The sequence below is a fragment of the Meriones unguiculatus genome, chromosome 11 (genome assembly GCF_030254825.1).
Source record: "Meriones unguiculatus strain TT.TT164.6M chromosome 11, Bangor_MerUng_6.1, whole genome shotgun sequence".
NCBI lineage: Eukaryota > Metazoa > Chordata > Mammalia > Rodentia > Muridae > Meriones > Meriones unguiculatus.
This window is the reverse complement of record NC_083359.1, coordinates 56684527-56710239: the sequence shown is the minus strand read 5'-3', so window position 1 is coordinate 56710239 and position 25713 is coordinate 56684527. Positions and strand designations below refer to the sequence as shown.

The following is a 25713-nucleotide window of genomic DNA, read 5'->3' as shown; positions in this document are numbered from 1 at the left end:
CAACACAAAATTGGTAATTTATTGTTGTCATTATTAGGAGGCAAAAAAAAAAAAAAATGTACAGTTAACAAGAATCGTTTTCCAAACAGAGGTTAAATATGAGCTGAAAAGTGTAAAAAGGAAGAACATCACTTTACAAATTATTAAGTTAAACAAACAAACGAACAAAACCAAAGAACCAACCCCCCCATGCTGAGTTCTCTCCTCGTACAACTATGAAATGAGAACAGAAAATGAGATGGGCCGTGGAGGTGGGGGCCCTGGGTAGGGGCAGGAGCTGGGGCCAGGAGCAGTGAGGGTGGGGATCACTGGGATGGCATTCCTCCTTAGGCCTGGGGGTCCTACCAAGGCTGGGGACAGAAAAGGAGGCGCCAGCCAGACTGATCATTCAGGCCCTATATTGGGAGACAGAAACACTTTATAGGACATGGGAACAACCATCAGTGGCCAGGCCGGTGCCTGTCCCAAGTGTCAGCCTCCTCTTTTTTGCATCTGAATTTGCCCCAAGTTGACCCTGACCCTGCATCTCTTCCCGCCTTTCCAGTTTGTCCCTCCCAGGTCCTAACTGGCCCCTGCAGCATCAAATGGTTGATCTTAGTCTTTGCTTAAATTAAAAAATTAAAATATATATACATATATATACTGTACACACAGGACAATAACTGTTGAAAAGGGAAGAAAAAGGGTGGGGCAGGAAGTAAGGACAGGGGTTGCGGGGCAGGGCTATGGCCAGGGAAGGGAAGGGGGGCTGGCTCAAAGGACAAAGAGAGCAAGGGAGAGAGGTTAGGGGACCAGATTGGGGGGCAATTATTTTACAATAAAAACAGGAGTTGAAACCTTAGCAGAATGGGACTCTAGGAGCCCAGAGGGTCCTCCCCACACTAGGTAAGAGGAGAGGGTTAGGGGGAGACAACAGGGTGGGCGGGGAGCTCGGCTTCAGGTTAGATGCCTGTGGTCCCTGGTCCGAAGAAGAGCCACAGTCTCAGCTTCTCCGTGACTTTGAGTGTTGAATAAGCCACTGTAGGGTGATATCTGAGTGGAGCCAAGAGAGAACGTTGTAAGGTCTTCCTGTGTGCGGGCCATTCTGCGGCAGCAGAGAAGGCCCGGGAGGTATGAACTGTTAATGTAGGTTCCTGTAACTGCAGCCAGGGATCAAGCCTAGAGCTGTGACCCACAACAGCCCCAAGCTAATGATGGGAAAGACAAAAAGGAAGGGCCTGGAAACCTTCTCAGAGGTGAAGAGGGGCAGAGCAGGGGCTTCCTAGCTGCCCACTGTTCCCAAGGACTAAAATAGCCGGGTAGGAACTTTCCAGAGTCCTATGCTACCACATCAGAAGTATCCCTCCCCTCCCTTCTGCACAGCCACTCCTGGGAGAGTGCCAACAACCTCCCAAAGCCACGCACCTATGTTGTCCTTCTCTTTGCAGGAGATGGAGTAGCAGCAGATCTCTCGGTCCTGAATAGCAGACAGATTCCTGCGGGGGAGACCAGAGCAGAGTCTGCAAGGAGTATGGGCAGGGGAGGGCAGGGTCTTTTTCTTGGTCAAAGGGCTAAAGCAGGAGGGCGAGGCTCCGGGAACGATGTGTTCTGCTGCCATCATGTGGTGAATACTGAGAATAGCAACAAGCCCTGCCCAAGAAGTGTTAGGCAGCTGGGGAATTCGGGGAGCGGAAGCACACAAAGAAAGGCCACTCAGCTCACATTTTCTCAATCAGCTCCTTCTCATCTAGGGCTCCTGCGAGATCTCGCTTGTTACCAAGAACTAAGACCTATACAGGAGGGAAGCCAAAAGGTTAGGACAAGGGCACCCCTGCACGGAGTTTTTTCTTGCCAGATCCCTCTCCCACCCGCTCCATCACCAGCTGACCGGGATGCCTTGTAGCTGTGGCTTGTCTAGCAGGTTGTGGAGCTCATTCTTGGAGGCCTCGATCTTCTCCTGGTCCGCAGCATCCACCATATACCTGGGGAAGGCAGGCAGGGACAGCATGTGGACACCATGGGCTGAGGCAGGCAGGAAGAGGAGCTGCTGAGGGGAAGAACACCTCCGGTTCCAGCCTGGTCACCTCTGGAGAAATGGACCACCCTGGTCTGACTCAGAGCACACTTTCCCAACCCACAGGTGCAAAGGGCTGCAGGCTTCTGTCCTCTGTGGAAACTGGGGCCTGTACTCTGTAAGTCTTGCCCAAAATGACCCATTTACATTTTCATGGAAAGCCTAGATAGAGCTAGAGTAGAAAAAGGAAAGGGTTCCCTCCCAAGGGGAAACTAACTTTCTTTCTTTCTTTCTTTCTTTCTTTCTTTCTTTCTTTCTTTCTTTCCTCCCTCCCTCCCTTCCTTCCTTCCTTTTCCTTTCCTCTTCTTTTCTTTTCTGTTTTTTTCTCTTTTGAGACAGTTGTTGTGTAGCCTTGGCTGTCCTGGAACTCACTATGTAGACCAGGCTGGCCTCAAACTCAAGAGATCAGCCTATTTCTGCTTCTGAGTGCTGCAATTAAAGGCATGCCCTGCCACTACCATCTGGCTTGTTTAAAAATCAGGTTTAAGCTGGGTAGGAGGCAGAGATAGGATATCTGAGTTTAAGGCCAGCCTGCTGAGTTCCAAGGCAGCCAAGGCTACACAGAAAAGCCCTGTCTTGGAAAAACAAAAACCAAACCAAACCAAACCAACCAACCAACCAACCAACCAACCAACCAACCAAAAAATCAGGTTTAAACTGGGCATGGTATACATGCATTTGATCCCAGCTCCAGACCAGGTAGGTCTTCATAGTGAGATCCTGTCTCAAAACCAGAAAGGCAAAACATCATTTATTCTATTAAGAAAACTAAACTGGGTCTGGAGAGATGGCTCAGTGATCAAGAACACTGGCTGCTTGTCTCGGGGACTAGGGTTCAATTCCCAGCACCCACATGAAAGCTCACACTGTCTGTAACTCCATTTCCAGGGCTTCTGACATGCAGGCAAAACACCAATACACATAAAATAAAAATAAATCATATATATATGATATATATATATATAACTAAATTGGACATACATTTTCTCTGCTTTTGTGTGTGTGTGTGTGGCACTGGAGTTGAATCCAGAGGCTTATACATGCTAGAGCTTTCAGACCAAGTTACATCTCTTGTCTGGATAAAATTAACAGGCAAGGGAAAGGAATCACTTACACCACCCAAAATTCTAGACACGGTGATTTTGGTTGGGGAACAGTGCACTAGGAGGCACTGAAGGTCTGACTGGCCAGCTCTCTGACTGGCTGCTATGGCCTGAATACATACTCAGTAAAATAAACAGCATGCAAAATAAAAGCAGGTCATGTCTAGGCAGCAGGCGTGGGCCACAGACCAGGCCTACGTCTGAAGTTCTTGCAGGTGGGGGGGGACCCTACTTACACGATGGCGCTCACTCCTCTGCAGTAGCGCTCCCACATGCTGCGGAAGCGGGGCTGTCCCCCAATGTCCCAGAGCTGAGTGACAAGAGGGTGGGGAGAGGAGGCAGCCTCAGGAGCATGTAGAAGACTGAAAGTCATTGGGTTCCCAAGCTTCCCTTCTGCTGTCCTCCCAACCCTATGGGTCACACCTCCTCTTCTCCCTCCGGCTTTCCCTTTCTCCCCTATCCCTCTACCTTTCATATCTTCAGCTCCCTTTAGGATGCCACTCTGCCCTCCCCTGGCTGGCACTTCCAAGGGCCCGCAATTGCCCTCCCAAGCCCATGCGGTCCTGTGCAGACCTCTGCCCTCACCTTGATGGTCACATTCCCTTTGGTGATTTTGCGCATGTTGAAACCCACAGTGGGGATCATGTCCTCATTGAACTGTCCTGACTAGAAAGAAGAGCCAGAATTGGAAAAGATGCAGACACCGACAGGACCCAGATATGCCCTCCCTGGTGGGTACAGAACAAGATGTTGCAGGGTGACATGTTAGTCAGAGCAGACCTTGTCAGAGTTTTTCATGGGAGGTGTCTCTGGAATGTCGCCTGCTTTCAGGCAGATGGCTGGTCCTCAAGCCTGTGCCATCTATATCTGGACCTCTATGGGGAAGAGGCCCACAGTCCTTAGACAGGGTCTCCCAGTCTAGACAGGGAGAAAACTCTTCCCAAGGTCTAACCTACAGTTCCTGTTAAAAGAAGCCCCTTCGCTTGATCTCCAGCTGAGTTAGAAGGAGAATAAATTGTTTCTCAGGAAAAGAGGCTTGAAACAAGAGATACGGCAATCAGAGACAGATGTATTATCAAACTCGTAGTAAACTGTTATTTTTAAAAACTAGGGCTTTCCAGCGTGGCCCTGGCAGAATGGCTCCCGAAAAGAAGGGTGGCTAGAAGAAGGGCCGCTCCGCCATCACTGAGGTGGTGAACAGGGAGTACACCATCATCATTCACAAGCGCATCCATGGAGTGGGCTTCAAGAAGCGTGCTCCCAGGCACTCAAAAAAATTCGCAAGTTTGCCATGAAAGAGCTGGGGACTCCAGATGTGCGCACAGATACGAGGGCCAGTAAAGCTGTCTATGCCAAAGGAATATGGAATGTTCCATATTGCATCTGAGTACGTTTGTCCAGATGAAGATTCACCAAACAAGCTCTACATGTTGGTAACTTATGTGCTAGTAACCACATTCAAAAACCTACAGACAGTCAATTCGGATGAGGAGTAACCTCTTGAATGTCAAATCAAGTTGCCGAACTGCCTCCAAAAAAAAAAAAAAAAAAACAAAAACAAAAAAAAAACCCAAGAAACAAAAACCAAAAACAAAAACTAGGAGGAGCTGGGCATAGTGGCACACACCTTTAATCCCAGCACTGGAAGATAGAGGCAGGTGGATCTTTGTAAGTTCAAGGCCAGCCTGGTCCACAAGGCTAGCCTAGGACAGCCAAGGGTACACAGAGAAACCGTATCTCAAAAATAGATACATACATACATACATAAGGAGAAGTATGTATGTATGTAAGGCCGGTGTGGTGATGCACACCTTTAGTCCCAGCACTGGAGAGGCAGAGGCAGGTGGATCTCTTTGTGAGTTTGAGGCCAGTTTCCTCTGCATAGAGAGATCCAGGACAGCCTGGCCTACATAAAGAGACCTTTTCTGGGTGGGTGGGTTGGAACTAAATTCACCACCCACAAAATGCAATGCATACTAAATAATTTCAGGACTATCACAGTATTCATTTGTTGTACTCTACCATGACTAAGCCACAATTATTTACTATATATGTGTTTCCAGTCTGGGTTGAAAGCCTCCAGAAGAAGCCAGGTCTACAGTAACAGCATTAGTGTTTGCTGAATATCTGGGAGCTGACAGTTATTCCAGTTCCCATAATTCCTTTCAATTTCTGTCAATTTTTACTTTCCCCCTATACACTATCTCTGAAATTTCCAGATTGTTCTAAAGTAGATACAGCCTTCAAATTAGGCCAAACTGAAGTCCTCCCAGGCCATATTCACACCACAGGTAGGAACAGGAGAGCCACGCTGAAGGCAATAAGGGAAGGGCTGGTGGTGCCTTGAAGCTGAGAGTGGCTGTTGTACTGCTTTGTCTCCTGCCAGGTAGTACATTCATTTGCTTGAGTCCCATGCAGAGGCCAGGGACTCTGACTACTAGGCAAAGAGCAGGAGACAACCAGCTCTCACTCAGCCCCCGGAAGTGAGGAGTGAAGTGCCCCAGGTGGACTGGACGAGGGAGCCACTCACTCCCGTCTCTTCCGCAACCACCCACTCACTTAACGACAAGGTGTAGCTGGGATTCCGAATCTGAGAACCACAGCTGGAGGCATTCTGGAGGTCCTCTGGCCCCCTGGATGTATAAGCATCCTTTGGTGTCCACAGGGGTTGGCCCAGGGCCCACCTCAGGGCCCCTTATGGAAATGGCAGAGTATTGTACTACAGGATGTACTGTATACTCCTAAAACCCCAGTACTCAGGTGGGGGGAGTAAGAGTTCAAGGTCAGCTTCAGCTAGAAAGTACGTTTGAGGTCAGCCTGGGTTATGTGAAGTCCCATCTCAAAAACCAAAAAATACCTGTATACATCTTATCATATAATTTAATTTTATATGTATTTATTTTGTCTGCAGGTACACACATGCCACAACACGCCTGTGGAGGTCAGAGGGTAACTCTAGGGAGTTGGTTCTTTCCTACCATCTTTGTGGAATCCTGGTATTGAATTCAGGCTTTGTTGCCAGGCTAGCTTGGAGATAACTAAGCTGTAGCACCCTGAAAATGCCTGATCTCACCTGATCTCAGAAGCTAAGCAGGACTGGGCCTTTGATAACTCCTGTGCTCAAGGAGTCCTCTCTCAGGACCCTAGAACAGCTGGGACCGTAGGGCTCCTGGAATGGTGACCATGGCTCACAAATGCTAGGGTAGCTCTGATGCAGCATGGAACTGTCATTGGTCTCTGGGAACCAGAAGATCCACATGCTCCCAAACAGATGAGAGTGCAGCCTGGAAGAGTGAACCCAGCAGAGTGGGGTAGTGGGAGACTATCAGATAGCCAGGCCCTCCAACACCCAGAGCTTCTCCTCAGTTGGGAATTGGAGCTAAGTTGCAATCAGGCTATGATTTAATTTCCCCGCTAATGACTCCAATTCTTCCTGTAAGGATAGAAGCAACTTTACGTCATGTAACCCAACCTTTTGTCTCATGCTTGAATCTATTCTAGATGATTCTTTTTTTTTTTTTTTCTTTTTTGAGATAGGGTCTCGTGTATCCCAAGCTGGCTTCAAGCTGATTTGTAGTTAAAGATGACTTCCTGTCTCTACCTCTCTGGTGCAAAATTATAGGCATGTGCCATGTCTGGTTTTATGTGGTGCTGGGCATTGAATCCAAGGCGCTGTGGATGTTAGGACAGTCCTTCTGTCAACTAAGCTTCATCCCTAGAGCCTACATTTTTAATTTTATTATTATTTTTAGATGAAGTAATCCAGACTGGCCTTGAACTCCTAATCCTTCTGCCTCAGAGCCTGAATGGCTAGGACTAAAGGCGTGTGCCACTATGCTAGGCTTTCACTCCCTCTCATGTTAGTTCAAATCATCAGAAAGTTCTTTATGAATCAAAAATGCATCTTCCTATAGCGTGTCCCCTTTGTTCTTTAGTCCTTTTGGGTACCTCAAGACCAGTTTTAGTGATAGCCTTTGAAATGACTCCCTTGATGGGCGTGGCAACACATGCCTAGGGTCCTAGGCCAGGGAGACTAGACAAGAGGACTGAGCGCTCAAGACCAGACTTTGTCTCAAAGAAAAAAAAGAAAGACAGACAGAAAGAGAATGGCCTTTTTGCCTCTCTCAGGTAAAAAGATATCTCCCATTTTTCTAGTATCACAGCCTTTTCATCACTCAGTAGAGTTTCAGTGTCTCAGACATACTGCAATGGCTCTTTACATACTTTCTTCCTAGTTCACATTACCCTAAGTATCTGGACTCACTGAACGCAATGCCTGTTCACAGCCCGATCTCACAGAGGGGGAAAAGGCACAAGGGGTTTTCTCTGTTTGCTGAGACAGAAGCCAAGAGGACAGGCAAACACAATTCGGAAAGTCGGTGGTGGGCATGGGTCAGAGCCCAGGGGTCTAGAGTCTTTGTGACTCTGCAGAATGCCTGTGGGGCTCTGGTGGGTTGGAGACTGCTAGAGTTATCCGGATGCTGGAATTCCCTGCAGCCCCCTAGGGGGTGCTTTCACCTGTTAGGGTCTCTTTAGAGAAGGGACATTTGGCTCCTTCTTCAAGTGGCAAATTCAGTATCAAGATGGAGAATGGGGAACTGGGGAGAGGAGGAATGTGGAATGTCAAACAAAACTGATTTTTTTGTTTTGTTTCTGATGCAAAGTCTCTCTACATGGCCTAGGCTGCACTCAAACTGCAGGTACAGAGTGCTGGATTTTTACAGACATGTTCCATCATGCTGGGTTTCAAAGAACCTCTTGACTCTGGCAGGAGAACTTGAGAGTTTGGCTTCCATCCCTGACCTGTCAGGGCCTTCCATTCTCTGAGAAGATGCTGGTCTTGAACCGTCGGTCCAAACCAGGAAGTTGAACCCACCTAGGCGTCAGCGTGTCTCTAGACAGAAGGGTGGCCTCAGTAACACTCCATGAGGAGAGCTTCCCTAGGGACAGGAGGTGACGCCTAGGCAGAGCCCAGCAGCTAGTTTCTTGTTTGGAGAAACAGCAGAAGCATCTCCCAGACCTAAATGCCCCAACCAAGCCACCTGGGTCTGCAAGGCAGGTGGGAATCCAGGTGTTGGGTTCCTGCTCTGACAGCGAGCCAAGAGGCAAGTCAACACCAAGCCTAACCAGGCTTTCTGATCCTAGGAACACAGCATGGCAGACAGGAAGTCAGACACATGTGTTAGTTCAGAAAAAAATTATATTCCAAACCTCAGCAAAGGCCCAGTGGAAACAAGAAGAGTCACTGGGTAGAAGAGGGTACAGAGGTCAATGGCAGGGCCTATTTAGCGGAGGCGGGAGAGCAAGACTCCATGCTCAGTCATGGAACCAATGAATCCCAAATCCACCTAGCCTTCCACCTACCCAACGTATCAGTAGCAGTATCCCTTCTGAAGGGCTCCACTGCAAGGATGCTAAGCCCAGTGAGGCTTCAAGGTTGGGCAGCAACACAATACAGCTAAGTACTGAAGCTGGCTGGCCACACCACACACCTTTGCGGACCTACACATCAGCATTTTTTACCTAGATCTGGCTAATTCACAGTTCTTGGAAAAACCCATCTTTGGGAACAGGACTAGGAAAACTATGGCTCTGTCCCAAGCCTTTCTGGGTCCCATAAGCCCAGTCTTGCTTCGCTTTGAAATACAGGCTGCAGCCATTACTGCAGCTCAGCTCACACCCAGCGAGCTCATCTTCCTCTTTTTTAAAGAGAAAAATTAACTCCTTCTCCACCATTCCTCTGGCACAGACATACAACTGCAATCACCCCCACCCACCCCCTTGATCCTGACTCCCCAAAGCCCTTGGAGCTGCTCTCCTCCCTGTCCCCAAGTGGATGGCGCCCTTCCAGCTCATCCTCTCGGGTCCACAGTACCGACTCCTGCAACTTCTGAGCCAAGTCTCCTAACTCCCTTTATGGTGCTTTATGGTGCTGGACCCCTGCGAAACCGCAGGCCCAGGACAGGTTCCGGGGAGGAGTCTGGGCTAGAGCCAGGACCTCAGCTGACTCTTCTGCCTCTAGGGATACCTTTCCCCGCCCCAAAGGGTCGGGGTTTCAGCGTCCAGCAAGGGGAGGCAGAGCCCTCGGGGTGGGGCTGGGCTGGTAGGGCACCCTGGCAACACGCTCGGGCCGCGCGTCCCGTGACCCTCCACGCGCGGAGCTGGAAGGCCCGGGCCCTTTCGCCCCGTCATGCCCCCAGTGAGTGAGCAGCGGGGGCCTGTCAGCCTGCGGCGGGTTCCCGGTGCCTGGAGACCTCCCGGTGCAGCCAGCCCCGGAACGCCAGCTCGGTCCCCTTCGTCCTCGCCATCCCGCCCCAAGCCCTGCCATTCCATTCCAGCACGCCAGCCGGTCCTCTAAGAACCGTGCTAGGCCCTAAGCACCCCGTGTCGGCTCCTCCCTGCCCGGCGCCCAGCGGTGCCGGGCCACGCCAGGCGGCGACTCCCGCTGCCCAGGGCGCGGCGCGGCGCGGCGCGGTCGACACATCTGCCCCCGTACCGCGATCACGTTGACGAAGGTGGTCTTGCCCGAGTACTGCAGCCCCACCAGCGTGAGCTCCATTTCCTCCTTCCAGAACAGGGCCTTGAACCAGTCCAGCAGCTTGTTGAACAAAGCGATCATGGTCGCTGCCGCCGGCCGCGCCCGGTGCCGGGTCCCCGCCGCCCTCGCTGCCCTCGCGCTGCGGCCCGGAGAGGCCCCTCCCCGGTGCGGCCGGGTCCCGCGGCTCGGTGCGGGCGGAGGCTGGAGCGCGGCGGCCGACGACGCGCTGCCCGTGGATCCGCTCGCCGATGGGTGTGGCCACAGCACCTCCTCCTCCGCCGCCGCCGCCGCCCTCCCGCGGGCCGGGCCGGGTCCTGCTCGCGCTCGAGCGCGCTCCAGTCTCGCGCGCGGCCTCGGCCAGCGCCCGCGGGCGGGGCAGCGGGGACCCGCGGCGCCCGGGAGGAGCGTGATGGGGCGCTAGCGGGGAAAGCTGTAATTTTATTTTTTAGGCTGCCCTCGTTCGCCCCGCCCTGACTGCACGGTTTTCTGTCTTGAAGGGTAGTCGGCCCCCGGGCAGGTGGTGTCCTGATTAAGCTAGAGCATTTCCAGGTTAAAGAACGGTAGCAGGAAGATCTCCAAGGAAGGGAGACGACATATGGTTTTGCTTCCTGAACCCTCGCCTCTGAGCATCCCTGGGTACCAAGTCCCATCCCCCGAAGTGCATGGAGAGTAACAGCGCTATTTAGAGCCCTTAATACTCCATCTTGTTTTGTTAACCACAGTTTGCCAGGCTCTTGTTTAGGAAGCCCAAAGTGAGACAGACATTGGAACTTGTCTGTTCCAAAAGGTCATACTGATCTTTTCTTCTTTGCTTTGCTTTCTTCTTTCTTCTCCTCTTCTTGTTTTTTTTTTTTTTTTTTTTGTTTTTGTTTTTGTTTTTGTTTTTCAAGACAGTTTTTCTGTGTAGCCCTGGCTGTCCTAGACTCTCTTTGTAGACCAGGCTGGCCTCAAACTCCATAGAGATCTGCCTGCCTCTGCCTCCCTGAGTGCTAGAATTAAAGGTGGGCCACCACACCCGGCTTTTGAGGCTGTTCTTTACCAGTATTGTCACCATATAGAAGCAGGTGAAATCAGGACAAGGGATCGATCCCCTGTGAGGAACGTCAGTGGCAAAGGGAAAATGGGTGTTGTTTTGGTACAAAGCTAAGTTTTCTGATAGTGGATGGTGAAGGGCCTGCCAAGATGTTCCCACTCTCCCTTGCAAGAGCTAACCCTGGAGCCTGGTCAGTCAACCAGTACCTTCCTCCCAGGATCCTGGGGCAGCTGGGCTCCTTCTACAAGAATGCCATCAGGCTCTCCTTGGGATCTGGTTTTCAAGTGTACTCAGCTGTCTTTGTGACCTGTTAACATCTCTTGTATGATCAAACCTACTCAGGGTTAGAGGCCCCCAGCATCTTGGAGCAGCCTATTGTTCTGACTTATTAAGTAACATCTGTCTAGTCCCTGCCCTTTGTAAGTTCTTCTCTGGCTCCAAAGGTACATGCTATAGTCTGAATGTTTTAAGTTAAAGTTTAAGTTAATAGATTTCATTGCTCTACATTTCTGTGTCCTTTCCCCCAGATTCATATATTGAAATTCCAATCCTCAAAGCAATGGCCTTGTAAGGTGACTAGGTTATGAGGGGGGAGCCCTCCTAAATATGGTTAGTTCCCTTATATAAGGAGAGAGAAAAAGAGGTTCTCCCATCAGGAGTCTGCAAAGAGAAGGCTATCTATAAGCCAAAAAGTGAGTCCTAACCAAGTTAACCTTGATCAAAGGCTTCCCATCTCAAGCCATAAACAACACATTTCCGTTGTTTATAAGTGATCCGTGGGCCGTGCTTTGTTAAAACACCCTGAGCAGGCAAGGTAGCACCCTGTGTCTCACTCCCTATATTTGACTGCAGTTTCATTTTGTCACACATCCTTAGAAATACTGGAAAAGAGTATATCCGGGGGTAAGGATGTAGCAGCCTGTTCCTACTCTGGAGCCCTAGAGGCCTAAAAAGGTGGAAAGAAATTTAACTGGTCACCCAGAAGTCTTTATTTTTCTACTGTGCTTTTTCAGAGCCTGTGACCCCTTGAACAGGGTTGGGGTGACAGTGCAGGGAAGGTGCCCATGGGGCTGTGCAATTGCTCCTTTCCAGACAGGCTCTGAGCTCATGGAAGCATCAGGTACTTTAGAGCCTATTTTGGGCAGCACAGACCTTTTAGGGGGCTTAGGAAAGTGGAAGTGCAAGCCATCGCCCGAGTCTGCAGAAGCGGAGCACCTCCATAAGCTTAGGTAGAGCATTAAAAATTTTAACCTCAACACCACACGACTTTTATTTGTTTGTTTTGGTTTCTTTTTGAAGGCTGGTCTGAAACTGCTGATTCTCCTGCCTCCACTTTCCACGTGTGGATGACAGGCTTGCAACACCATGTCCAGCGGCACCATTCTTCAGAGAGATGCCATGAAGCAAGGGGACAGACACTTACCAGGACCAGCTCCCTGGGGTTTTCACAGAAGACTCCTGTCACTCAGCACCTCCAGGAGCTAAGGACCAGACAGCAGGAACAGTGCCCTGCCTTCTTCTCAGGGTTTGTCTGGCTTTCTGGGGTATACAGTTCAACCCTGAGCTAGATCGTGGGCTCCCGGGAAATGGTGCTGAAGAGACAAGGATGAGGGCTGAAGCTTGGTCTTAGCCCTGTGATGCTTGGTGTGGTGACAGCCCAGGATGTTTCTGGAACTAGTTAAGCTATCCAGGTGTGCTCTGCCAAGAAAATACAAGCCAGGAAAGATATGGCAGGTAGGTTTGCCAGAACCAGACACAGTCCTTTGTCTCTTCTTCTCTCCTCTTTCTTTGGTACTTCTTGGGCACCCAGAGTATTCTCTGAAGTCACAGAAGCAATGTAGAGAGTGCTTGGCTTCCCTAGAGAGTGGTTGGGAGCAGATGGCAGGAAGCCACAGAGGCAGAGGCAGCCCCCGCCCCATCACTTCCAGAGAGCTCGTGATTGCTTTCTATTATTTTTATTTTAAAAGAGAAGTTCTTGCTATGTAGTCCTGGCTGGCCTGGAACTCAAAATGCACATCTAGCTGGCCTCAGACTTTCAGCAATCCTCCTGCTTCTGCTGCTGAGTGCTGGGAATACAGGTATGCTCACCACGCCTGGGGTTTCTTCTTGCCCGTAATTGCTAGACCTGCTTATGTGGGCATCTCCTTTTATGACATGTGGAGGCAGGCCAGTCAGGGCCCAGTTCTCTTCTGAGGGGTCATCAGCACTCACAGGTGGATGGGGAGGAGAGGTCCAAAGTCAAAAGGCCAGCCAGGCTCTTCCCTGCTCTTGCATCTGGCTTGTGTGTGGCCAAGGCCTTAATGGAAGAAGACCTTTCAGTCACCATTCTGCAGCCCCAACAGCAGAGCTACATCTGGAATGGCTTTCAGGAACATTCTGTCTGCTTCTATGATGGCAGCAAAGGACTGACTCTTCATGTAATCCACAAGGAAAGAAGCCCATAGAGAGCCCATAGATAAGCCAGCACCCCATGGTTGGGGGATTATTCTCAATCCATTTCAAGTGTCAGCTCTTATCTGTAAGTTCAGAGCCACAGGAAGCTCCCCTATAGTCCACTGGGAGCCACAGACAAAGGCAGAGGACTAGTTGGTGGGGAAGCCCTGCAGCCTGGCTCCTCCTTTGCTTGCTGGGAGCAATTTCCTGAGGCTGAAGCATCCTCATGGCTGAGGCTCCCTTTCCTGTGCTTATGCAGAAGCTGTCCCAGGCCTAAGGAGAGGTTGGTCCCTGAACCGGTGGAGGGTCAGGGGTCAGGGGCTGGGCTCCGGAGGCAGCTGGGCTGCATACAGGGCCAGAGTATGGTGCAGGAACTGGTACTGCTCTGCTGTCTGGATCATGCCTCCTCTGCAAGCAGAAGTTCCGGGGGGAGAAGAGTGAGGGACACCTGCCCCATGCCTGTCCTGCTGGGAAAACCCTGATACCCCCTCACCACACGGTCAGGCTTCTCACTCCCCAGTCCTCTTTGCTGCCCTCTCCAGGGCAGCCCCAGGGGGGAAAGTACAAAATCACACCTCAGGTTGGTTCAAGAATGCATTCCCATGCTCAAGTTTTCCATTGCCAATAATCTTAAAAGTAAAAACAGTCAGCCCCACACGTGGAGAGCAGGTCCCATTTCTAAAACACCCCCGGAAGTGATCTAATTTCTTCTTCCAGTTGTGGAAATAGATATTACCTGTCTAGATAAGGAATGGACAGGCCGCCAGGCAGTGGTGGTGCATACCTTTAATCTCAGCATTCAGGAGGCACCGGCAGATGTGTCTCTGTGAGTTCAAGGCCAGGCTAGTCTACGAAGTGAGTTTCAGGCTAGCCAGGAATACATAGAGAGATGCTAACTCAAAAAGGGGTGGCAGCTGTGTGTGTGTGTGTGTGTGTGTGTGTGTGTGTATGTATGTTATAGAATTATGGTAATAGATAGTAGCATACATCCCAGAGTCTGAACCTGCTTCTCTACTTCCAAGTCCAGTGAGTACCACATAGTGCCCTTAGCTACCTTCTATCTAGAACAAGTTGTATCCTTAAAAAAAAAAAAAAATCAAGACAGAGTTTTCCTATGTAGCTCTCACTGGCCTTGAGCTAGCTAAGTAGCCAGGCACTGGCTTTGAACTAACCACCTGTCTCTCTTCCTGAGTGTTGGGATGATAGGCATGCAATGCTATACCTATCCCTGATGGTTCCCTGGCTTCCCTTTGAGTAGAGAATTTGGGGTGGGGGGAGGATGAGGGAAAATTCAGGGTGACATTTTTAATTCTAGGCCCCCAAGCCAACATTTCAGATGCTCTTTCAAGCAGGCTTAGTTATTGGCAAAACAGAAAGTTCTTTCAATAAAATAAGTTCCTTGCTTCCTTCTAGGAGGGCCTGAAGGTGTCATGCACAGTACCTCAGAACCAGTGTCCTTGCCAACTAATGTGGCTGCACCTGCTTCCCACAGACCCACCTGTCTAGGCGCAGCTGGCACACGATGCCCAGAATGTCCACTTCCCCTCGGGCCTTCAGCTGCTGGCAGCCGATGCGGGTGGCGATGAAGCAGCCTGTCCGGCCAATCCCTGCGCTGGATATAACCAGAGAGAGGTGGGGGAAGTCACAGGAGACCAGGGAACAGGGGAGATAGACGAGCACAGAAGGTTGGAGCTAGGCTTCAAACGATGAGAGAAGAAATGGGACTGAGTGCTCTATTTGTGGGTAGGGCTCTCAGGCCTCCGATTCCAGCATCCCTGGCATCCCTGAGCAAGGCAGATAACAGCTTGTCCTGGAGAAGTTTGTAAGCTTTATTAGTCTCACTCTAGGCCTATCCAGCTCACCTTCTGGTCCCTATGGACTTTAATTAACTATTATTATTATTATTATTTTAGATAGGCTCTCACTATGTGCTCTGGCGGTCTTGGAACTCATTCTGTAGACTAAGTTAGCCTTCACAGAGGTCCGCCTGCCTCTACCTCCTGAGTGCTGGCATTAAAGGCATGCACCACTATGACTGGCACTATGGACTTTCAAAATTATTACTATTATTATTGTTATTTAGATAGAGAGAGGCTCATGGGGCCAGCTAGCCTGGAACTTGCTATATAACTCAGGCTGGCCTTGAACCTTCTACCTCCTCCTCAAAATGTGGGGATCACAGATGTGCATTCCCAGGGCCAGATTTTTTTTTTTTTTATTTTTTTATTTTTAAGATAGAGTTTCATTCCACAGTCCAGGGAGGCCTGGAACTTACTACACAGCCCAAACACACTGTAATCCCCCTGCTTCAGCTTCCTGAGTCCTGGGATTACAGAAGAGTGCCACCCTACCCAGTCTTTTTCTTTTTTTTTTAAATAAAGATTTTTTAAATTTTGTGTATGAGTCGTCTATCTGCATGTACACCTGCACAGCACCAGATCTCATTATAGATGGTTGTGAGCCACCATGTGTTTGCCGGGAATGAACTCAGGATCTCTGGAAGAGCAGCCAGTACACCTAACCATTGAGCCATCTTGCCAGCCCCTGTTTTTTTTTTTTTCCTGTCTGTTAGTTTGTTTGAGACAGAGTCTCTCTATCTCTCTATGTAGCCTGGGACCTGTTATGTAGGCCGGGCTGGCCTAAAACTCAGAGATCTGCCTTTGTTTGCCTCCCAAGTGCTGGGATTAAAGCCCAGGTCTGTCCTTTTCCCAGGTTTTTTGTTTTGTTTTTCATATTTTTTATTTATTTTAATCTGTGTGTGTCATTTGTGTGCATGTGTGCATGTGCCATCTCACCTGTATGAGGGTTAGAAGACAACTTTCCAGAGTCAGTTCTCTCCTTAGACCATGTAGGTCCCAGAGAGTGAGCTCAAGTGGCCAGGCCTGGCTGCTGGCTCCTTTACCCACAGAGACACCTGTGGTTCCCCAATTTTTCTTTTCTTTTTGAGAATAGGGTCTAGCCGTGTAGCCCAGACTGACTGTAAACTGGCGATCTTACCACTCAGCCCGGAGTGCACCCAGCACCAGGTGCTCTGCCATGCCCTGTTCCAGCGCATTTTCATGATAGTGTCTGTTTACAGTCCAAAGGCGTCTAACCGACAGCGCCTGCCAGTACAGGCTGCCCCTGAACATTCCTTATCTGACCACAGCTCCTCCCGGCTTCACCAGCTTCCGCTGATGTCCTCTGACCTCCATCCTCCTCCGTTGACCTCTTCTCGGCTCTGCCACCTTGAGACCTCTTTCTCTGCCCCTCACACTCCTCTCTTTCTTGTCCTTTCTCGATGTCACCCCCCTTAGGTCTCACATGTGCCTCTGACAGAAGCCAGTGGTGAGCCCCAGCAGCTGTGCCATTGTGCCACCTCTACACGGGTCCAAGTATGCCCTGTTTGTACTTTTCGTTTTTCTTTTCCTCGTCCTCCTTCTCCCCTGCCCTCGCAATATAACATCGTATAGCCCAGGCTGGCCTCGAACTCTCTGTGTCATTTAGACTGGCTTTGAGCTCCTGATCCCACACGCTGGGAAGACAGGAGTGCATCACTGTGCCCAGCCCTAAGCATTATTTTAAACAACTCATCTGGGTGTTGGATTCAATTCCCAGATCAATAAAAAATAAAACAAAATGGCAAATCTAAGTGTCTTAGCCAGTCTAACTAGTCCCCTTCATTAAGCCCTTAGCTGCCTTCCAGACTGGTTTCCCATCAGTGTTCCCACATATAAGGTCCAACCTTCCCCTCTGATCCTGCTGCTGGCAGTATATATTATTATTATTATTATTATTATTATTATTTTGTTTATTTCCTGAGCATATACTGTTCTCCCTCCTTGAATGTTTTCCTTTCCCCCATTCCTTGGCTTATTCCCCGTCAGGTGTTAGGTGACCTGACCCTATGGCCTCTGTCCTACTCCATCTAGCTTTTTTTTTTTTTTAATTTATTATGCAAACAATGTTCTGCCTGCATGTACACCTGCACGCCAGAAGAGGGCACCAGATCTCATTATAGATGGTTGTGAGTCACCATGTGGTTGCTGAACTCAACTATGTGGAACTGAACCCAGAAACCTCTAGCCCCTACGCTTTGTAGCCCGTTTAATTGTTTAGTCTACTGTCCTTGTGACCAGACCATAAGCCTGCTGGGGAGGAAACCAAACTGTTTTGCTCTCTGTTATCTTCTTAGTATTTAACATGGTGCCTGACAACAGTAACAATAGGTTAACAATAAATCTATTATAGTTCATGCCTGCAACCCCAAAAGGAGATCGAGAGGCAGGAGGATTGCCATGAGCTTGATGCGAGCCTTGCTACAAAGAGGGTTCCACGCCCCAAAACAAAACAAAACCAAAACCAAACCCAAACAACACAACAAATCCAACAAACCCAAACCCAAACCCAAACACCAAACGACCCCAAGCAAACAAAAAGGTTGTCCAATGAATGAACGGACTCCCCAACAGCGGAGGTCATGTTTATCTACCTGACTAGAAACTTCCCCCAAGCCAGGACTCTGTCCACGTAAGAGTTGGGGCCTGTCTGGCGGAGTATTAGTTGGATGCTTCCCCACCAGCGACCTGGTGGGAAGGAAGGTTAGCACTGGAAATAGGCTGGGACTGGGAGGACCCTACCTGCAGTGAACCACGATAGGCCCAGGGTTGGCAGCTGTCTCTGGGCTCTCCACCTCTGCCACCAGGCGCAGCAGCGGCCCAGCCGACTCCGGAGTCTGGTGGTCTGGCCAGGCTGAGAAGAGGACGTGCTTTACCGACCGGCATTCCTTTTGGTACTGGGGTATGAGAAAATGGGAGAATAAGGCATGGGAACCAGGATATGGGTGTGCGGGTGGGCGCTGCCTGGCGTCAGCAAGTGAATGCTGGCAGTCAACTCAGAGCAGGCAAGGCTGATTCTCCTGGCTACTTTTCTGCTCATCTTTCACCATGACCCACTCCAAAACTCAAGGAAGGAGCAGTGTTTTCTGAGAGGGAGAGCCCCAGGCTCAAGTCTTGACTGTGCCTCTGTCTGTCACAGAAGAGCGGGTAATCGCATCACCCTCATTTCTTCCCTAGTTAGTGGGCACAGTGATATCTTACTGTTTGCTTCCTAGGATGCTTGGGGAACAATGAACCAATCCAGAAATTGTTTGGAAGTGTACGAATGTGTACAGTAGCAGAAAGCCTTTTCCCCCTTCCCCCTGTTCTCCCTCCCTTTTCTCTAGATAAGAACCTTGCTATTTTGTTCCGGTCAGCTCTCTTCTCCCACCGTGTGGGTTTCAGGCTTGAACTCAGGTCATCAGGCTTGGTGGCAAGAGCCTTTACTCACTGAACACTCTCTGTCCCCTAGTGAGCGTTTTTAAAGTACACCACGTGTGCTTTAAAGTTGTGGGCACATCTCTTTGACCTATCCTTGCTCCTCCAGCCTTCTCCTGGGCCTCTCTTCTCTCAGGGGGCCTGGGTGTAGAGCATGGGGAGGGGATCTTTCCTGATGGTCTCCATTTGGTTTGTTGGCACATCCCTATTTAATTAGAGGTGGCCCTGAGGGTTGTACCCATTTCTCTTTCTTTTATGGCACCTCTTTTAAATGTGAGACCAAGGTTTAAATGAGTAAACTTTGTGAATTTAGTAAACTTAGTGAAGGTGGAGCCTGAGTTCTAGAGATGCTAGGGTGGCCCGAACCTCCCAATGGTCTGTTCCGGGGGGATGGTACCTGGATGGTAAGCTGTCTCACAGTATATTCTGGATGTTCTTTCATTTCCTGGATTCGGATCTGGAAGGGCCCATAGGTTTCCTCTTCTGTGGGCCAGTAGTGTACACATTTCTAGAAGGGAGGGTCCAAATGGATCAGGCTGGGGTGGCAGAGAGAGGCCTAGTGTCCCCTCCTCATATCTTACCCCCTGACCCAGGTCAGTGACTGGAGTCTGGCTTTCCGGGGCTTAACCTGTACTGTCACTCTCCCCACATTCTGGCTGTGAACAGCTTCCTTGGTTGTATGTATGTCAGGAACCTTCCTGAGAGATATGGCCTGGGCCTGTCAGTGATCTCAGCTCCCACTGAGGTCTCTGTTCTGCATGGGTGGTGTGGGAGGGTAGGGTACAGCCCTGTCTGAGTGACCCTGCCTCCTACCTCCTTGCCCTCTCGGAGCTGGGTGAGCATGACAATGAGGGATACTTCTTCTTGCCACACCATCTCCCAGAAGTCCGCTACAGTGTTGGGCATGGGGCCCTGGGTGGCAATGTAGACCTTTTCCTTCCCATCATAGCCCTGGAGAGAAAGCACAGAGGAACAGAGATGCTGTGAATTCAGACTGACTGGTGCTGGGGTCAGGCTAGAGCCAGTGAACATGGACACTTAGATGCACAGACACACACATCAGGAGCCGCCTGCTGGAGGAGGATGTGCTGGAGGAACACCTGGGTAAAAGCTCCCGTCCTGATGTCTCCTAGCTAAGTAGTCAGAGGCACATTTATGTGGAACTCAGTTTCCCGACCTATAGACAGAGCCTAGTAATTATAGCACAAGTGTGAATTAAACTCAATAAAATATATTGGCAGTCTCCCACACATCAGGCACTACAGGCATGTTTGTTCCTGTGCTCTGCAGGTGTCTTCTAGTGCCTTCAGTATTTGTAAATGAACGTTTCACATTTCATGAATCACTTTTGTGTAGTTGGCATCAAAATCCAGCATACTTTCTTTCTAGTAATCTCTCTTCCCTCCCATCATCCCTAGCTTCCATCATCTTTCGATCATCCGTACATCCCACCATTTGCCTGGTTCCAGCTGGCAAACAGAGGACCACCTATCTGCTACGCTTTTTAGTTGACTGCTTTGCTCTTCAGCACCCAGACTACGGTCCTACCATGTTTGGCCACAAGGGGGCGCTAGTTTCACATCCACCTACCAGAGGAGGTGAGAAGTTGGGAGAGATGATCCAAACTTTGTCTTTAGGGTGCTATTAGCTGGACATGAGTTAGTCTCTACAAAGGAGGCACTACTTGGTACAGGTTTGTGTGTGGGAGAGGAGGTAATAGATAAACTCGCTCTTGAGCTGGCTTTGTGTAGATTTTAGAAGCCACTAGCCTTTAAGAAACTAGCAACTATGGTCAGCCATGTCAACTTCCTGCCACGTTTAGAGTGCTGTCACAGATAAGGTAACAGGGTAGATTAAGGTGGTTCGGAATATTTGACATCTTTTCTAGGCTGACACCTTGGGGATCATTCAGTATGCTTCTCTTCCCCAGCCCCCCAGTCTAGCAGAGAGGAGGGAAAGCACAGGCCCTTGAGGCCAAGTCACAGCTGGATGGTATTCTGTGGCATTTTCATTTTTAAAAGCAGGCCTTCCCCCACGGCTGCAGCAGCCAGCTACTTACTCGTATGTAATTGGCATTGATGTAGTCACTGTCTTCCTGGCTGTGTGCCCGGCCAAGACAGACACGGCTCTGGGGATCTAGGAAGTGAAGATCAATGAAGGTGAAAGGTCAGAAGGTGACCAAGAAATGTAGATTTTAACAGAGTCAGAGGGAAGAGTGTCCTCACACTGGTCACAATACTTTGTGACCAACAGGTTTTCGACTGAATTATTTTATACACACAGGTATTGTGTTCATAATTTTATAGATATAATACCCATGTATCATAAGACATAATTTTTCATGACAATAGGGAGCCACAGGTTTTTGAGTGGGAAGTGATTATAATCAAAGCAGAAAAATAAACTGAATGGCTGTGTAGCACAGACCACAGAGACCAGTTGGGATACTGTCATGTTCTAGCCTTGAGATCAGCGAGGGTATAAAATGGGAGGAAACTGATAGGAAAAGAAAGAGATTCTGCAGAGGAAAAAACATTTTTCTGACTATGAAAACACGCTTTAGATGAATACATTATCTTAGATACCACCCAACCACGAGAGATATGGCCCCACTGTCCAAAGGTGTGGCTCTTTCCCCAGTCAAACCAGATGCGGGATGAGGGTGCTGGCTTCCCCTCTTTGGTGGGTGTAGAGCGTGCTAGAATTAGGCCAAGGCCAAAGGCCAACAAGCTCACATTGACAAGTGTTCGCAGAACCCTGGTCTATTCCAGCAGGCAGTGAGCCTGGAGACTCAGCACATGGCAGGACCCGCGGGCTGGGCTAAATTCAGACCAGTTCTGGAAGTCACGGGAAGCAGGCTCCAGGACTCAAGGTTGCCTCTGAGAAGTGGGAGGTGTGGGTCTGGGTCTGTCTGAGTTCACTCTTATCACACAGGCCAGAAGTAAGCTCCTGCAAATGCTACAGTTCAGCTGTGCAACCGCTGTCTATCTCCTAGCTGACAGCGCATGCTATTAGGATTTCTCTGTTGAAAGACAGTGTCTCAGGCATTGCTGTTCCTCCTTGGCTGCGGTGAGGTGTTTGTTTGTTTTCTAAATTGTTGTTTGTTTTATTTTGGTTTTTGTTCATTTGTTTGTTTTTGTCAAGGTCTCGTTTAAACCAAGCTAGCCCAGAACTTGCTATAATAGCGGAAACAGGCCTTGAATTCCTGATCCTCTACCCCAACATCCAAGTGCTAGGATTATAATAGGCGTACACCATGATGCCTGGCTTCAAGGTGTGTCTGCGTGTGTGTGTATGTTGCCTTCCCAAGTTCTTCACCCCCAGGGACGCTGTCACCCTCATCCCCGCTGTGTTCCTTACTTGGCAAGACGGTCTTGTATCTGTCTTTGGAGGCGTGGCCAGGGATATCCAGGTCTTCAGGGCTGACAAAGTTTGTGGGTATCTTCTGATGGTGGGGGATAAGTGAGTTAACATCTGGTCCCCCTTCCCAGCCTCACTTTTCTCCCCTTCCATCCTCTGCACACAGAGCAGAAGGGCAGGATGGGGACAATCTTTTCTCCTGAGCCCCAAGTTCTCCCCTAAGAACCCCGAGGAGAAGAGAAGTCCTAGGAATACATGATACTCTTGATATTGAAGGGCCGAGTGATGTGGAGGGGACCCCGAATTCTTACCGAGAATTCCTCCTCTAGCTGCTTGGGGCTGGGTGGCTGGTGCTGTAGCCCCCAGCGTGTAAGGGGGTGTCCAGCTGTGCGCAGAAAGTGTAGGGTGACTTCCCGGGGCGTGTTCACTGAGCAGATGGGCTCAACAGTGCCCAAAGAGCGCACGTCCAGCATCAGAGCCACACTGGAGCCCCTTCTGAAAGCACAGCCCACAGGGCCCAGTGAGCACCCTGTGTCGCCCGCCTTCCTCTCAGTGGCTCGTTGCAGAGCTTGTCTGAAGAGGCCACCCTTAGTCTTTTTCTTGACCCAGAGAATGACAGACTGCCGGCCACACAGGGCACTCAAGGGTCAGGCCCTTACTACATTTCCCTTTATCAGATAAGAGCAAAGTAGCCTTCCTGCTGCCTAACTGCCCTGCTCCCAAGCTGGTACAGAGGCTCCAATGCACACCCAATGCCATCAAGATCCCTAGACTTGTCCCAGAGGTTGCTTATCATAACTTGAAACTTAGAGACCAGGCCCAGGGATGACATGAAATTTGGTGTCTCAGACATACAAAAGATGGACATGTAACATGCAAATGAGCATTATTGTTGTTGTTTTTCTTCCCCAGGCCTTGTGGGCTCTGTTGTTAGAACTGGAAAGGAAGGGGGGGGGGAGGCAACCCAGCGCTAGGAAGAGTCTGTGAAAGATCTCACCTCTCCTGCAGCCGCACATGCTTCTTGGCCGGAGCGTTGGTGGGTGGAGGCTGGGTCATGGCTGCCCCCAAAGACAAGGTCGGCAGCTGAGCTCTGGAGTGACCCTCACAGGCCTGGACCATGCTGGGGTAGGTTGCTGGGCCCAAGGGAGGCTCACTCAGCCATGAGCCTGCCTGAAAGACAAGGTTCTGCAGGCCTCACTAGCCAGAAGGAGGCTTCTGAGCCCAGGCTAGCCATCCTCTCAAGGAAGTGGCCTTTCATTCCCCGCAAGAGCAGGAGCTCTTTGTCGGGAGACAGGGCAGAGGACAATCTTGGGTTAGGGTAAGAGGGAGATGTAGAATGTAGGGCTGAAGACAGGAAAGGATCTGGAAGGAGGAAGAGAGAGGATACCCAAGTCCACAGGGCTCTAAGCTGGGGTGCAAATGAGAATGACAGACAGCTGGCCACACTGGAGGAAGGGAGAAAGATCCCAGCTTTCTAAATCTCGCCAGGCAGGCTTCTGCAGAATGAGAAACTGAGGCCTGTAGTAGCATTGGAGCCAGATGGGGACCGGGGCACGCTACACTTGTGGTAGGGTCTTTTAATTGTTGGCGGCTCCTCTCCAAGCTCAGTTGTGGCTTATGGGGTCTCTGTCGAGGGCGGTAGGCCAGGGGTGTTTCCTTCCTTCTCCTTCCCATCCCCCAGTCTCCCGCCTCTGTAACCGTCACAGGAAATGGCCTCACCAAGCCCCAGAGCGCCAGCGCATGGTGAGGCTACAGATGGGAGTATGAGAGAGAAGGTGCATAGAGGTGAAGAGGGCATTGGATTTTGGGGGCAGTCCCTTTCTCTCGGAGCTAAGTCATAGGTGCCATGGTGGTGGGTTTAGGCTCCTAACCCACAGGCCAGAGGCTTGGAACCGTGTGGGCCCGTGCAGGTGTTGCCAGGACAATGCTCTCCCACAACAGGAAGGGGCTTTCAGCCTCTCCTCTCTTGGTATTCTGTGTGGCTTCTTTGCCCTCCAGCCACAGGGACACCAGATATGCCACTACTCATGCCCTGACCAGGCATGGTAGCCCCAAACTCATGCTTCTTCACCCCATCCTTGGGGCCCTCCCATTTCCAGGGCTTCCCCACCCCAGGGCCGTAGGATGTCTGTGCCCACTTCAAGTACTTACTGAAGCACTGTGTCCCCCAGGCTGCCTCCTGCCAGCTGTCTGTCAGTCCGTCTATCTTTGAGGACTGAGAGGCTTCAGGAAGCCAGCTTCCTCCCTCCGCCCCTCCTGGCTTCCACCCACGCACACCGAGCTGCAGGCTGCCCTCCTGCGCCTGCTGCAGCTGCCGCCAGGGGTCGGGCGCGTCCTCCCCGTGCCCCCTAAGAGCAAGCTGGTGCCATCCTGCCACTCTAGCTGGGTGTCAAGGCTCTGGGGATGGGCAAGGGATAAGGCCTCCCGGACCACCCCAGCTCCCGCCCCTACCTCTCTGTTGAGAAGATAGCCATAGGGAGCCCTCAGCTGTTCTTCTGGTTGTGACCTCGGCTAGAGACTTATTTCCACTTCTCGGCTCCTGCCCCTATAAACCCTTGTTGCTTCAAAGCCTGGGAATTCATGGCAAATCCCAGGCCATATCTGCTTCAAGCAGAGCAGATGTGTCACGTAGGTGCGGTGGGGAAAGGAGGAGGCAGGACTCCTTGTTCTATACAGGAAGTGGGGTCCAGGGCTAGGCGTGAAGGGCTGCTTCCAGGCCCCTCAGCCTGCCAGCATAGGCTAGTCACCAGAGAACAGATAGCACAGCTAAACTGAAGGTTGCTTCTGTAGGAGCCTATCAGACTACCCCTCAGGGAGTGTCTTAGAGCCCTGAGTCTCCTCAGAAGACTTACAGATAGTGGAAGGCTGTGGCCCTCACATCAGGGACTTCCCATGTCCTCTTCACCACCAGGCCACTTGGATACTTGTGGTGTGGGGAGGTAGCAGTCCCCGAGTCCAAGACTCCACAGGCCCCCACCCCTGCCTGGCTTTGGCCCCTTGCTGGGCCTCAGCACAACTGGTTCGTGGTTCATGCTTGCTTGCAAGACTCCTCTACTCTGTAATGTTCCCAAAACCCTTCCTGGCCCCCAGCGCTTGAATTCCACATCCTCTCTCTTCCTCCCACTTCTCTGATTGAACTGTCAAATGGTGACACCAAAAAAGAAATGCTGTGCAATAGGAATAGGGGTGGCACCTGAGAGGAGGTGGGAGGAGGGGCTGGCCTTCTTTGAGCCCATGAGGAGGAGGTGAGGACCGGGATGAGCCTTGGAAGTCAGGAGGCTTGGGGCACCTGTCCTTGTCCTTGGCTGTAAGTCAGAGGGTGACTTTCCGTGGCTGGTTGACTCTGGCTCCCTCTTTGCTGTAGCCCGTTCTCTGAGGAATACTGCAGAGGAAGCTCAGCGGGGCCGGGAAAGGTTGGCTCTGGTGCCAAGATGAGGTGGTAGAAGCAGGAGCCTGGGAATTCCTGCACATTTACAGTGGCTGGAGACTGGGTCCTGCTTGAGCTCCCCACAGGGGTGTTTGCACTGGCAGATAGTGGAGGGGCGGGGGAGGAGTGGAAAGAGGGCCAGCTGTTGATTGTGATCAAGAAAAGGAAGTGAGGATACCACAGGGGTGGGGAGAAGGAAGTAGGCAAAGTCCTCCCCCACAGGTCTGCCCAGTGTCCCCGGTTCACAGTTTTAGCTTGCTGGCTGTGAGCACACTTCTTGACCCTCACAGATGGGGACCCAGTGGGGTTCAAGAAGTTGGAAGCAGAGCTCTGGGATAGAAAGCAAAGAGGCTGGGAGATTCGGAAGGGGGTTGGTGGGGTGAGGGTCAATGTGGGCAGGAAGAGAGACCCCCAGACTCTCTCCAGGTCTCCGGGCAGCTTCTCACCTTTGTGCCCACCTCTCTCCCTGTTC

General features: G+C 50.7%; 2 protein-coding genes across 6 annotated transcripts; both read right to left on the bottom strand.

Moving 5' to 3' along the window:
* Arl8a (ADP ribosylation factor like GTPase 8A) lies at positions 1–10004 on the bottom strand. Its single transcript, XM_021636660.2, has 7 exons — positions 9653–10004; positions 3742–3822; positions 3393–3466; positions 1868–1961; positions 1702–1769; positions 1405–1475; positions 1–1032 (listed from the first exon to the last, which is right to left on the bottom strand). The coding sequence occupies exons 1-7, from the start codon at positions 9773–9775 to the stop codon at positions 983–985; spliced, it is 561 nt and encodes a 186-aa protein (XP_021492335.1). The 5' UTR covers positions 9776–10004; the 3' UTR covers positions 1–982.
* Positions 10005–11971: 1967 nt separating this feature from the next.
* Positions 11972–24425, bottom strand: Ptpn7 (protein tyrosine phosphatase non-receptor type 7). Of its 5 annotated transcripts, none has more exons than XM_060364353.1 (10): positions 24266–24425; positions 22812–22999; positions 22126–22309; positions 21815–21899; positions 20514–20590; positions 19268–19405; positions 18852–18962; positions 17780–17934; positions 14659–14772; positions 11972–12425 (listed from the first exon to the last, which is right to left on the bottom strand). In XM_060364353.1, exons 2-10 carry the CDS (start codon positions 22931–22933, stop codon positions 12281–12283), a joined length of 1131 nt encoding a protein of 376 aa, XP_060220336.1. In that variant the 5' UTR covers positions 22934–22999; positions 24266–24425; the 3' UTR covers positions 11972–12280. The 5 variants fall into 5 exon arrangements, 4 of the variants coding, with proteins under 4 accessions (XP_060220336.1, XP_060220334.1, XP_060220335.1 ...); XM_060364351.1 differs by lacking the exon at positions 24266–24425 and adding an exon at positions 23966–24059 and having other exon boundaries at positions 22812–22984; XM_060364352.1 differs by lacking the exon at positions 24266–24425 and adding an exon at positions 23966–24023.
* Between the last annotated feature and the right edge of the window lie 1288 nt (positions 24426–25713).

Bases quoted from the DNA above. Each gene is read 5' to 3' on its own strand.
- Arl8a (XM_021636660.2), bottom strand. From the start codon at position 9,775: ATGATCGCTTTGTTCAACAAGCTGCTGGACTGGTTCAAGGCCCTGTTC. The intron at 1,962-3,392 runs GTAAGTAGGGTC...TGCCTTCCCCAG, and splicing joins AGAGGAGTGAGCGCCATCGT to GTATATGGTGGATGCTGCGG. The intron at 1,770-1,867 runs GTCAGCTGGTGA...CCTCCTGTATAG, and splicing joins CACAGCTACAAGGCATCCCG to GTCTTAGTTCTTGGTAACAA.
- Ptpn7 (XM_060364353.1), bottom strand. From the start codon at position 22,933: ATGGTCCAGGCCTGTGAGGGTCACTCCAGAGCTCAGCTGCCGACCTTG. The intron at 19,406-20,513 runs GTAAGTAGCTGG...CTTTCTCTCCAG, and splicing joins TCAATGCCAATTACATACGA to GGCTATGATGGGAAGGAAAA. The intron at 14,773-17,779 runs GTAGGGTCCTCC...GGTTATATCCAG, and splicing joins CCTATCGTGGTTCACTGCAG to CGCAGGGATTGGCCGGACAG.